This window comes from Ciconia boyciana, chromosome 1 (assembly GCF_034638445.1).
Source record: "Ciconia boyciana chromosome 1, ASM3463844v1, whole genome shotgun sequence".
Lineage (NCBI taxonomy): Eukaryota > Metazoa > Chordata > Aves > Ciconiiformes > Ciconiidae > Ciconia > Ciconia boyciana.
The window spans coordinates 192845488-192858124 of NC_132934.1; the positions used below are offsets into that span (position 1 = coordinate 192845488).

At 39.7% G+C, this 12637-nt stretch overlaps 1 protein-coding gene across 16 annotated transcripts in view; it reads left to right on the forward strand.

The window, feature by feature from the left end:
- The first annotated feature begins 1301 nt into the window (after positions 1 to 1301).
- The window catches only part of SUPT20H (SPT20 homolog, SAGA complex component), a 36299-nt gene continuing 24963 nt past the window's right edge, over positions 1302 to 12637 (forward strand). For 9 of the 16 annotated variants that reach the window (XM_072850340.1, XM_072850341.1, XM_072850343.1 and 6 more), the window contains exons 1-6: positions 1316 to 1436; positions 2981 to 3084; positions 4337 to 4372; positions 5510 to 5568; positions 5653 to 5719; positions 11986 to 12115. In XM_072850340.1, coding sequence (XP_072706441.1) covers positions 3082 to 3084; positions 4337 to 4372; positions 5510 to 5568; positions 5653 to 5719; positions 11986 to 12115 — 295 coding nt within the window. In that variant the 5' untranslated portion in view covers positions 1316 to 1436; positions 2981 to 3081. Of the gene's footprint in view, positions 1437 to 2980; positions 3085 to 4336; positions 4373 to 5509; positions 5569 to 5652; positions 5720 to 11985; positions 12116 to 12637 lie in introns of all 16 variants that reach the window. The other 7 variants (XM_072850348.1, XM_072850350.1, XM_072850347.1 and 4 more) reach the window with 2 other exon arrangements.

Below are 12637 nucleotides of genomic sequence, written 5' to 3' on the forward strand. Positions count from 1 at the left end.
CTACCAAGACCACCACTAAACCATGTCCCTAAGCACCTCATCCATCTTTTAAATACTTCCAGGGATGGTGACTCAACCACTTCCCTGGACAGCCTGTCCCAATGCTTGATAACCCTTTCAGTGAAGTAAAATTTCCTAATATCCAATCTAAACCTCCCCTGGTGCAACTTGAGGCCATTTCCTCTTGTCCTATCTCTTGTTACCTGGGAGAAGAGACCGACACCCACCTCGCTACAACCTCCTTTCAGGTAGTTGTAGAGAGCGATAAGGTCTCCCCTCAGCCTCCTTTTCTCCAGGCTAAACAACCCCAGTTCCCTCAGCCGCTCCTCATCAGACTTGTGCTCTAGACCCTTCACCAGCTTCGTTGCCCTTCTCTGGACATGCTCCAGCACCTCAATGTCTTTCTTGTAGTGGGGGGCCCAAAACTGAACACAGGATTCGAGGTGCGGTCTCACCAGTGCCAAGTACAGGGGCACGATCACTTCCCTACTGCTGCTGGCCACACTATTTCTGATACAAGCCAGGATGCCATTGGCTTTCTTGGCCACCTGGGCACACTGCTGGCTCATATTCAGCTGGCTGTTGACCAGCACGCCCAGGTCCTTTTCCGCTGGGCAGCTTTCCAGCCACTCTTCCCCAAGCCTGTAGCGTTGCATGGGGTTGCTGTGGCCCAAGTGCAGGACCTTGCACTTGCCTTGTTGAACCCCATACACATGGCCTCAGCCCATCGATCCAGCCTGTCCAGGTCCCTCTGCAGAGCCTTCCTACCCTCAAGTAGATCAACACTCCCACACAACTTGGTGTCGTCTGCAAGCTTACTGAGGGTGCACTCAATCCCTTCATCCAGATCATTGATAAAGATATGAAACAGAACTGGCCCCAACACAGAGCCCTGGGGAACACCACTTGTGACCGGCCACCAACTGGATTGAACTCCATTCACCACCACTCTTTGGGCCCGGCCATCCAGCCAGTTCTTTACCCAGCGAAGAGTACACCCGTCCAAGCCATGAGCAGCCAGTTTCTCCAGGAGAATGCTTCACCGAAGTCCATCAAAGGCTTTACCGAAGTCTAGATAGACAACATCCACAGCCTTCCCCTCATCCATTAGGCGAGTCCCCTCAGCCTCATCCACCCCGCCCCGCCCCTCAGCGCCCAACGGCTACTCCGGGGGCGAGCTGGGCCCGCGGGCCGCCTGCGAGGGGGCGGGGCTTAGGAGGCCGCCCTCCCGTCTCCATAGAGATGCCGTGAGGCGCTTCCCGCCCTCAACCTAACCCACCTCGTCGCCATGGCGACTGCCCCCGCCCCTTCCGGGAGCGACTCGGAAGCGGCGGGGCGGAAGCGGCCGGGGGCGCCGCGGTGGGCTGAGGCGGGGGCGGATGAGCGGGCGGTGGGGGCCGCTGTGCGGGGGCCAGGGCCCCGCGGGAGGCCGGCAGGTAACGGCGCTCGGCGTCATGGGTCTCCCCCGCCCGCGCCGCGGAGGGGGCGGTCGGTCGGGTGGCAGTGGTCCCCTGCGCCCTGGCGGGCTGGGCCGGGCCGGGCTGGGCTGGGCTGGGCCGGGCCGGGTGGGCCGCGGGAGCTCGGGGCCTGGCCTGCGCCCTTCGGCCCGGCCGCAGCGCGGCCTTGCGGCTTGGCCCGGCCCGGCCCTTTCCGGCTGGCTGCTGCGGTCGGTGGCTCCGTTCGGTCGCTCTCCGCCCTCGCAGGTGGGCCCGTGTCTGTGGCGACGGCAGCAGCCCCGGCGGGCGCGGAGGTGCGGCTGGCCCGGCTGGCCGCCTGGTGGTGCTCGGCGGGGCGGTTACAGCAGGGCCTGGGCGGATCGGGCTCCCCGTCCCTCGCGGGGCTTGCACCTGCGCCTCGCTCGCAGTCGGGCTGGGTGCTCTGTCGGTCTCCCTCTCCTAGGACCTGGCTTCGGCGTGAGCCGGGGCGGGGGCGGAGGGGCTGGATGCCCCCTGGATGGCACGGATGGACGCCCCCAGGGCCATCCTGTGCAGGCTCCTTTTTGCCTACCACCTCGCCATCTGCCAGAAGCCAGCAGGTTTCAGCCTTGCGGGGAGCTCTGAGTCATTGTCTGTGGGTTTTTTTCTATTGAAATTGGTTCCATGCAGAAACAGCTGAGTAAGGTTTAGGGAGGTGTGAAGTAGCAGGTATGTGTCATCAGAGATGTAGGAAGGTGTTTGCCAAAGCCATGGCTGATGTGGCATGTAGCTGCAACAGAAATATTTCCACGAATTGAAGTTATATGTGGTGGAATTTATTAAGTGAACGGTTCAAGTATAGTGAGGCACTGTAGTGTTCAAATGTGAAAGCAAAATTGACTTGAATTTTAACATCTCATTGCAAATGATACTAAGGATGGGATTTAAAGATTGGGGGTTTTGAGTTAGGTTTTTTTTTTCATACAACTGTCTAGCTGAATTTAAAAATGAAATGGCATAGGGACGTAGTATCTGGGGGTAAGGACATCTACGGAACCTGCTGGTGCTGTGCAAATTTACTCACTTCGTAATTGACAGCCTACTATGAGTCAGTATTAAACTAACATCTGAAAATAGTGCTAGAAGGCACTGCTAGTGGAATTGTTGTCTATGGAATACCTTCATAAAAGCAAACCAAAAAACCTGATGGGATATACGAAGTGTTCTGGCTGCTTGTCATTAAATATTCTAGGCTTCTGTGGATGTGATGTTTGGGGTGTCTAGGTAGACTGCTGCAATAGAGAAGAGTACTCAGCTGTATAATTTCAATTATATGCTTATTGTTACTTTACTATTTAATACAACTAATGTAAAATGATTGTGCAAAGTAGTAGTAGTTATTAGAATAGGAACCTGTGCACTTACACTGAATGGGACTTTTTTGTTTGTACTTTTGGAGGAAAGGATACTATGCAAATGAAATTTAAGTACAGTTAACCACTGAACATGTTGTATTTAAATAAAATGCTTATTTAGTTTCTTAATGATATTTTTTTCTCCTTGAGTTTTTTCAGTACCCCAAGTGTGACCATAAAATATGATTTTTTGCCTACTGCACCAAACTCCTTAACTTCTTTTGCCATTTGGTCACCTGGCTTCAACTACAATGGTAAGTTATGATTCAGGTAATGTATTTTCAGATCTTTTCACTCTAGTCTGCTAGCTGTCTGGCTGATGAGGAGAATGCCATTAATGTTTCTCATTTTCTTAAAGTATTTTGCTTGTTACTCCTGAGTTCTGATATTTATTTTTTCAGGGATGTCTTCCTTCATAGCTGGTAAATACTTCTAAACACTTAGTCACTGTCCAGTGCATCATAGGAATTATCATATAAAACTAGTGGTGTGTTTTCAGTCATAGCTGGTGTTAGACAGTTGAGTAGGAAGTATAAATCCTGCCTCCACATAGTATTCTTCTATTCACAGGTGACAATATTGCCATGCATTTTTACCTATTGTCAAGCAGTCAGTGAATTGAATGTCTGAAATCATGCAATTATCCAGTAGACCTATATAGAAAGCATGAGTGACATTAATATAAACACCTAAACACTTTAAAATTTTAAACGTTCTGCAGTGGCAGGTTCTAATGAGTAATAGCATGTCAAGTGCTTTTTTTTTTTTTTCCAAGAACAGGTAAGAAATTTTGTATTAGAGACACTGTAGGTGAATGCTAAAAAGCCTGAGTATTTTTGCTGTATATTTATTTTTGTTGTTACTGTACTATGCTTTTCTTCCCTGAATTCTATTCTAATGTATGAAATAACTAGTACTGCCGTGTATTGGATTTGGCTCATAGGCCTTCTGTTCCTTGAGGTTTGAGTAAAGGTATTTGCTTTCATGAACAGCTGATAAGGATGGGTTAAACTGAGGAAACAACACAAATTTTTTATATATATATATATATATGTATGTGTGGGAAGGAGTATCTATTACAAGTGTTTCTAAGCTTTACTGAAGAGTGGAAGATTCTCCAAAACGCTTCTTTCTATTTTTTGAATAGCGCAGCCTAGATTTTCTAATTGTCATCTCTAACTGTTTTGGTTAATATTTGTTATTACTTTTATTAGGTATAATTTCTATTCTTACTTTTAATTCTAATTGCCTTTCATTGTTCTAAGACTTCATAATTTACTCAAAGCCTTGCAAGTGTAGAGACTTGGTAGTGGGATTAGTTACTGTTGATGCAGTTACATGAGGTTTCAGCTGCTAAGTTTAGTATGTGCCAAAGACTGTTTGAGCTCATCTTCTAACTATAAATTCATATCAGTAGTAATAGTGTTTTTGTAGTGGTCTTTATATATGAAGGTGTTTAAACAGTTAAATGTACTTTCTAAAGAAAAACCTTTCCAATTCTTGCAGCAACAAGCTTTAGAACTGGCATTGGATCGTGCAGAGGTAAGGAGTAGCTATGCTATTTGTTTGCATGTAGTATATTGGTCTCAGTTAAAAAATAACTATTGTATTTTTATATTTCTTCTGAAAAGCAGTGGCGGAGCATGTTATGTAAATATATGTGTGTGTATAAATAATCACCCATACATTTAATACTGGTTTTGCAAAATTCTCGCTAACATTGCTATGTTGTGTATTTGTCTCTTACCTGTTGTACTGAGAATGTCATCAGGTGCAATTATGATAGACTATGTAGGACTTCAGTTTTCCCCTTTTAAACCAGCAAATCTGTGTGCTGTGAAATAAGCAGAGCTGTACAGCGGTGATCCAGAGACAGCTGGCAGAAAGATATGGCAAAATCCTGTTTGTGTTTTTAGGGGTGGCCCAATTAGAACAAAGAAGCAAGTACCTTCACGTTTGCTGACATCTGATATAATGGTTACCTTGAACCCTATTATGGGAAATACACGTTTCTGTGGGAGAACCTCTCTTCACTGAAATTCTGAACTAAGCTGTTGATCAAAATACTTCAGACAAATAGTAGAGATTTGGAAAAACCTTGTTAGAATACAAGCTAGTTTTAATGTTGGATGATATCTTTATTCTTTTTTTAATTCAAATATTTAATGAACATGAATTGTATTTATAAAACACAGCTCTATAGAGAAAACTAGTGTAAATGCAAGAAACAAGGGGAAAACTAAGCTTCCTGAAGTTGGTTATGTTGAGGAGTACTTGATTTGTAAATATTGTTGAGCAAGTATGCATTAATTTGATTGTATCTTAGCATGTTAACTTTAGTAGCTTTTACTACAGTAGTTAACCAAGTACAGTAGTGTTAACTACTACAGTAGTGTTTAATACTGCAGTTACAAAACACAAATGTAAAATAAAGACTTTGCATCCCATAGCCATGAAATGCTGTGTTTCACAGCTAAATTGTAACGTGTCCTTGTTGATGACTGTAATGTACACCAGATCATGTTTAGTACACTTTTGAAACAGTTGAGTACCATAACAGTTGATTACTTTCTGTATCCATAGAACACTGTCTGGTAATGATCTAAAGTTGCACGGTAGCTAGAATTACATTTCTTTGTAATATATATGTTATCTTTTTGGTTTACTTTTCTCTTCTAGTATATCATCGAAAGTGCCCGTCAGAGACCTCCCAAAAGAAAATATTTATCCAGTGGAAGGTAGTAAGGGTTTCAGTATTTAGCTTTTAAATAGCATTTATTTGATTTAATTTTGGTTACATTTTAAGCTTTTTTTGATTTCAGAAAATCTGTATTTCAAAAACTGTATGATTTATATATAGAAGAATGTGAAAAAGAGCCTGAGATAAAGGTAAGTGGAAATTGCTGAGAAGCTTTTCATTGCTGTCTGAACAGGCAAGTTGAGAAAATACTTTTTTTAAATTTCACTTTATTCTTTTTTTAACAAAGGAATTAATTCTGGTTACTGTAGTAGTTACCTAAGGCTAACACTACAGGAGAAATGACTGTTATGACTTTTGTGAACTTAACTGTGTAATTTAATAGCATCATCGTAGTTCAGTTTAAAATAAAAACAAGGTGATGGGAGGGTCAATAGTTACCTGGAAACCCTAAATCTGTTTTTAAAAGTAATAAGGTAGAATGCTGGTAGAGGATTGTAAAGATTGTGCTCTTGAGATACTTTTCTATATATGAAGAAAGAGAATTTCAAAAGAATGATCTAGAATGCAGAGGTGTATCTAACAATTTTATTAGATAACAGTACTATTAAAATAACTGAGTGATATAATATGAATAGGAAGGCCTAGACTGGCTTGACTGACCTGTTCATTCTGACTTAATCCTGTGTCACTGAAGTCAGTTGTGGTCAAGTTCAGGGCCAGTGTCAATGTCCCGTGAGTTGTTGTCAGTATCAGTGTTTCAGAATCAATTGCTTAGCCTGACTGCCATGGGAAAAGATGCGAAGAATTTTTTTAGAGTCTGTGCTTTGTTGTAAATTCACATTTATTTCTCAGATAACTGATGAACTGCTGAGGTGTCTTGTGAAATTTTTTCATAACATTAACAAAGAAGCTCAAACAGGCTTAGCAACAATAAATCTAAGGTGTAAAAGGTACAAGCTACTTTTCTAAACTGTGAACATCAAATGGAATGAGAAGAACAAACGTGGAATCTGCTATATTGCTGCTTCCCAAGGAAGTAAAAACCTATGAGAAGACAAATGGAAATGAGATATTAGTTACTGAGCACCTGTAATTCTTTCTGGTGATTCTGATGTAGTTGGTTTTATTTAGCATATGATGGTGATTTGAATCACAAATGTGAGTAAGGTGTTAAGCAAATTACAGACTTGAAAAGATTAAAACATCAATAGTGAAGGAGTAACAAGATATTTGAGCAGCAGGGAGAAGATTGGGCTTGCTAGACTGGAATCTGGAAAAAAAGCAGGATTTCAGTGCGATAGCTGTTGCTAAACTAGAAGGCACTCAGCAAACTTACCCAACTATAACAAAATCAAATAGTGAAGAGAGTTATAACATCACAGTAGATTATTGCTGATCTAGATTTGAGTAGAAATTTAAGTTCTTCTTTATTGAAGAATTGGAAGCTTATTATGATAGAAAAATTTGTATTTAGAGCCCTTATTCACTGAACTAAGATGTGGATAGTTAATAGACATATTGGTCTTATTTTATGGATTGTAATTACTGAAAATGAGAAGCTCAAAGATCAAGGCGTAAAGGTTAGAAGATAATGCTATTGTGAAACTTCATCCATGAGCATAGGACTACTTATTTGTCCCTTTATTTGCACTATAAAACTGAAGGAAGTAGTATTCTGACTAGAGTTTGGCCAATGACATGAATGTAGCTTAAATGTTTTAGTGTACAGAACTGTCAAAGTTTCTATTCCAGTATTGTACCATTTGCTGGTACAAGTTGTGATTATGTTGTCCAGTCAGGAGCAATTTTTAAATTGACACTGAATATTATTTTTCAGTCTTAACTTTCTCCCTTTATCTTAGCTCTTGTAGTACTGCATCTTTCCCATGTTCCTATTTTTTACCCTGCAGCTTACTTGGTCGCTCATATCCTTGTTCTTGGTGTTCATAGGGAAGACCAGATTTTCCACGATAATTCATGAAGGACTAATTAATTATCCATCCTTTATTAGTCCAGTCTGCCCAGCTTCATTACTTCTTAGCGTTTCTTCTATTTGTGCACATGCACACTAGAGAGAGAGCTATCTATCTTGAGGTGATTATCTAGAGCAATTTGTTTCATTTGGACTCTAGTGTGCAGCATTCCTGTACCTAAAAGTTGAAAGAAATAAAAATCAAAACATCATTTTGGAAGCAGTCTTAAACACAAATGTAGAAACAGACCTGGTCTGTGGGCTGGAAGGATCTATGCTAGGCAGGTAAATCTGAGGTACTCCACTAGGGAAAAAAAAAAAGCACTGATCAGTCGCCTGTTCTCAACTGATGCCTTCTGACAGCTGCAACATGGTAGCATCAGTGTGCAAGCACGAAAACATCTCAGAGTAATGAAAGTTTCAGAACACTGTTAATGGAAGTCACTTGAGTTCCATGTTGGACTAGTGCAAAAATAGTGAAGCACATATCTGCTACTTTGCTGTAAAAGTGCTTCTGAGAGGTACGCTGGTAGCTGTGGGGAATGAGTAAGTACGATACCTCAGTAAACCAAATGGTGCCAGATAAGTGGGGTGGTTTTTTTTGTTTTAGTGGTATTTTTTTTGTCCTTGATTAATCTCTAATGGTGATGAATGATATGCAGGGTTGGATGTATTTGGGAAATTGTATAAAACATCTTGCATGCATCTTTCTGCTCTTGAAGAAAATATAACTAACTTGCATGTGTAAGGTGAGGAAACAATTGACTGTAAGAATGCACTTTAAAGTAAAGCTAACCTCATTAGGGTGAAACAAGCAGACTTTGTTCAGACTACAGTATTACTGAAGTTTGATCTGCAAAAACTTACCTTAGGTGTTACTTAGGAAACAGATGTTTTCTTGTCTCCACTACAGAGGCTGCATGGCCCTTGTCTTTGAGCTGCATTATTACTACTCTCTATTAGAATGGCAGCCTAAAGATTGACACAGCCGGTTACATCCTAGTGGAAGTATACTTAGTTATGAGTTGCAGTCTTCTCTCAGGATCTGATTTTGGTTCAGCTAGGTCACAAACATCTTTAGGCTTCAGTTTATTCCTTGTATTTTGTAACCAAAAAATGATGCTTCCTCAAGTTGGGTTTTATTTTTCAGTCAATATATACAAAACTCCGCTTTGCTTTTTCTGCTTCCTGAAAGAGCAATGCTTAGCATTGTTCATGAAGTTAATTTTCAAATAGTTAATAGTTCTTTTGAAGTTGAGACAAAACTATACCTTCCAAGGTGCATCTTCTATGCATTCATAAAGTGGTGCTGGGATTAATGAAGCGTGTCCAAAGTCAAGGGAAGAACCTGGGGTGGTTGTTTTAGATTTGCATTTCACAGAGATATAGTAAATAGCTACAAGAGGTTTTCTTTATGGAGGTGATCTGTTTATTTTATGGTTTTTGACCAACTTTTCAGTCATAAAGGTAAGTGGGGAAAATCGATTTAAGATGCTACAGTGAGGGACAAGAAAAGCAGTCATGATAAGGATAAAATCGTAATTTTGTGTAACACTAGTGCACCCTTGGAGGAGTGGGTATTAAAATTAACATTTCGCTCATAGCCAAGGACAGAACATAGAATAAAACATAGCATAAAATCACTACTTCAGTCTTGTTACGCAGGAGTACTCAGTATTCTTTATTCAGTGGTAGTCATCAGAAGTCACTGGGAGTGAAAGGAAGCACCTGTGCTTTCTCTGTGCTGCTTATCAGCCATCATGCAGTCACTGCGGTGCATGTTCAAGAGGGAGGAGTGCTGCTTTTCTGTGGATGAAGTCAAAGAGGGTTAGGAGTTTTAGCTGATGTAACAGAGCAGTATAACTGGCTTGATTGCTTGGTATCTGAACTCTTGCAATATACTGTGATGACTGCTAAAGAAATGTAATATACCTCAGGCCACTCCTTGATCTTTAAAATCTTTCTAGGCAAGACCTGAGCTAATGCTTAATATCAGCTCTGAGCTAGTATCTCTAATAGCCAGCTCAAAGGAGAAAGCTGATTTTTGTAGTCATAAAAAAATTTAATGTAACTGTACCTGCTTATTGAAATGTTTGTACTTAAGATGCTTATTTACTCCAATGTCTTAGAGAGGCTTTATATTTTCAAATATGCTTAGAATACATCTGAAGTAGTTCAGGTCATATGAATGCAGTGTCAAAAATGTTCTTAGGCCTGTGTTGTTGTCCTCTCCTCTTTCTTTTACCTGTCTTCCCCCTCCAACATCCTAACCCCCAAAAAAATGAAACGAGCAAAAAAACTGCAAGCTGTAACTGGCCAACTATTATTGAACAAAAAACTGTAACTGGCCAACTCTTATTGAACAAAACCTAAAAATTAAAAAATGGAACTAACATGTCATTCACAGAATAAATTTAAATTAGAGAATGATGTGATTAACTCAATTTAATTACATTTACAATTGAATTAGCTTTATATATTTTACTTATGAGCTGTTTAAGGAGCAGAGGCCTTCCATAAAAATACATCTCATGGCTATTTCTTGCATGTATAGACAAATTTCTGGGGAAAAAAGATTAATTGTTTATTTAGTAATTCTATGAGTGGTTACTAGTTAGTATAAATTATTTGGTGCCTGTATTTTGAATGGAATAATGCCCTTAATTGAATGATCCTTTTTCTTCAGCTTATGAGAATAGTAAAGTTGAATTAGAAACAGTAACAGTATTATTAGTAACAACTTCTAGAAGCAGCATTAATTCTGTCCCAATGATAGAGGAATGGAATTGTTTCTGGTTTTTTGATTGCTTTCTTTTTTATTTTTAAGTATAACTTTAGTATAAAAATTTCTTCTTAACCTCTCTTACATAACCTGATGATCATTTTTTATATCAGCTTTTATAGAATTCTCATATTCCTTTCTGTCCTCCTAATGCCATTTCATAACTAAATATGAAAGTATTAATCACTGAAAAATAACTTTTCCATAAAAGATGACAATATCTCAATTCTTAAGAGAAAAAAATGTCAGAGTAGTTGAGTGTTGACTTTGCTCTCAAATGGCAATTATTGTACCCCAGGCTACTTCATACTGTGTCTAAGTGAAAGCCCAATAGCTATATCCCTTACTCAGCAATGTGTCTGAAAACTGAAGCAGTGCATGTGCAGACTCTTGTTCTGGGGTTGATGTGGGGGGTGGTTAATAGGAGTTTTAACTGAAGGTTTTGCATAACAGGCTGCATCACCAGAGTCCTATATGAGGAATTGGCTTTCCTGAGTAGTCTCTACCTTTACTGTTGCCATGACATGTTTTCCCCTATTCTCCCCTGCTCCTCCAGTTCTTTCCCCATTACTTCTCCTGGATTTGTACTGCTTTGTCCTCTTCTTTGTGTTAGTTTCCGGAATTTCTAAGCTGTAAAAGACAGTAGGATGTAGTCACCATCATTCATGACACATGGGGAAGAGTTAAATTTGGGCAGTAGTTCCAAAACTACATAGCAGGAGATGAAAAAGATTTTCCTCCTTTTTCTCGGCATACCTGTTAAAATGATCTGTTGGATTATATTGCTGTGAGATTTGGGATTTTCGGTATTTTTTTCTTAGGAACAGTTCCCCTACAAGTAATGATTCTGCTTTCTATCTTCCCAATATCTCTGGAAAGATAAAGTTGTTCAAAAAGAGATAGCCCATTACTACTTAGTTGGGTGTATGTGAAATGAGTAGTTGGGCAATCGGAGTGCTAGGGTTAACTTCCACTGAATGGCTCTACCCAGACCTGGTATTCAGCTATGAAATCTACCCTCCAACCAGAAGGTGTAAAATTATCTGAGGTTTAGAATTCATTGTTTTAAGTTCTCAGGGAGCTTTTAAAATGTTTAAATTTGTAGGATATACATGGGATCTTTGAAACATACTAATTATTTAGAAAGTGTTATACATGGAAAAGATCATTCTTACAGTTAAAAAAGGGAATAGTCTCTGCAACTGGTGGATCAGATTTCAGCAAATACAGACAAGGCAATGCAATTAAGAAAGCTTCCAAATGCTGTAATTTAATATTTTAATCCTGGAAAGAAATATCTGCTTCTGTTAGGAATATTTGAAAGTACTAAATATTTTGTTGTTGTTATCAAACAATGTATAGTGTATAAATGATGCTTATAGAAATGATACAAATAATAGTGCACTGTAGATTTACAACATTGTAGCATAGGGTCATCCTGGTTAATCATGTTGTCTGTGGACTTATAATTCAAGGGGGGGGTAATTTAAATGGGTATTTTAAAAAAAAAAATGTGTGTAAGTACGTATGATAATAATAATGAATATACTCTGCTGAATACAGTCCAATTAAATTTAACTGGCCTTGTCTAGCTATATACTTCAACATTAATCTAAATAGTACTCATATTCTAGCAATTGTTTTTATTGCTACTAATTACTTGATAGTATTATGTTCATAAGCAATGTTTACTTTTAAAGCAGAAGCTGAGGCGAAATGTGAATTTACTTGAGAAGCTGGTTATGCAGGAGACGTTGTCATGTCTGGTAGTGAACCTCTATCCAGGAAATGAGGGTTATTCACTTATGCTCAGGGGAAAAAATGGTTCAGGTAATATTTTTGCTATTTATTTTTAAAAATACTCAGAATGCTCTATAAATAGTTAGAATGTGTTGTTGCTTACATTTAACTGTTTCACTTCTAACATAATCCCTTGTGGTGAAAAAAAAAAAAAACCTACTGTACTTGAACTAAAAATTTGCATAAAGCTGTGAGGTGTTCAGAAACAGTCTCTTTACGCTCCTCTGCAGCGTAAATCAGTAGATATGAGTCTTTTTGATAGCCTTCCATTCTTTTATTTCCCCTTAGCTTACTGAGTTGCTTAACTGAGTTTCTCTCGCTTCAGGCTCCTTCTGTCAAATTTTCTTTCACTGCTTCCTAAATCTAGGTCTGACTAAAGGTATCCGTGTTCCAGTTTAGTTGCATCTTCATGCCACTGGTATTGTGACATGCAATAAGAGCATGCAGTATATCAGCTGGGAGCAGAAATTTTGTTCCATTGAGTTATAAAAGCACGTTGCCTTTTGGCACAATAAGAGCAAAACCAAGCTCTGGGAACAGAAATGGATGTAA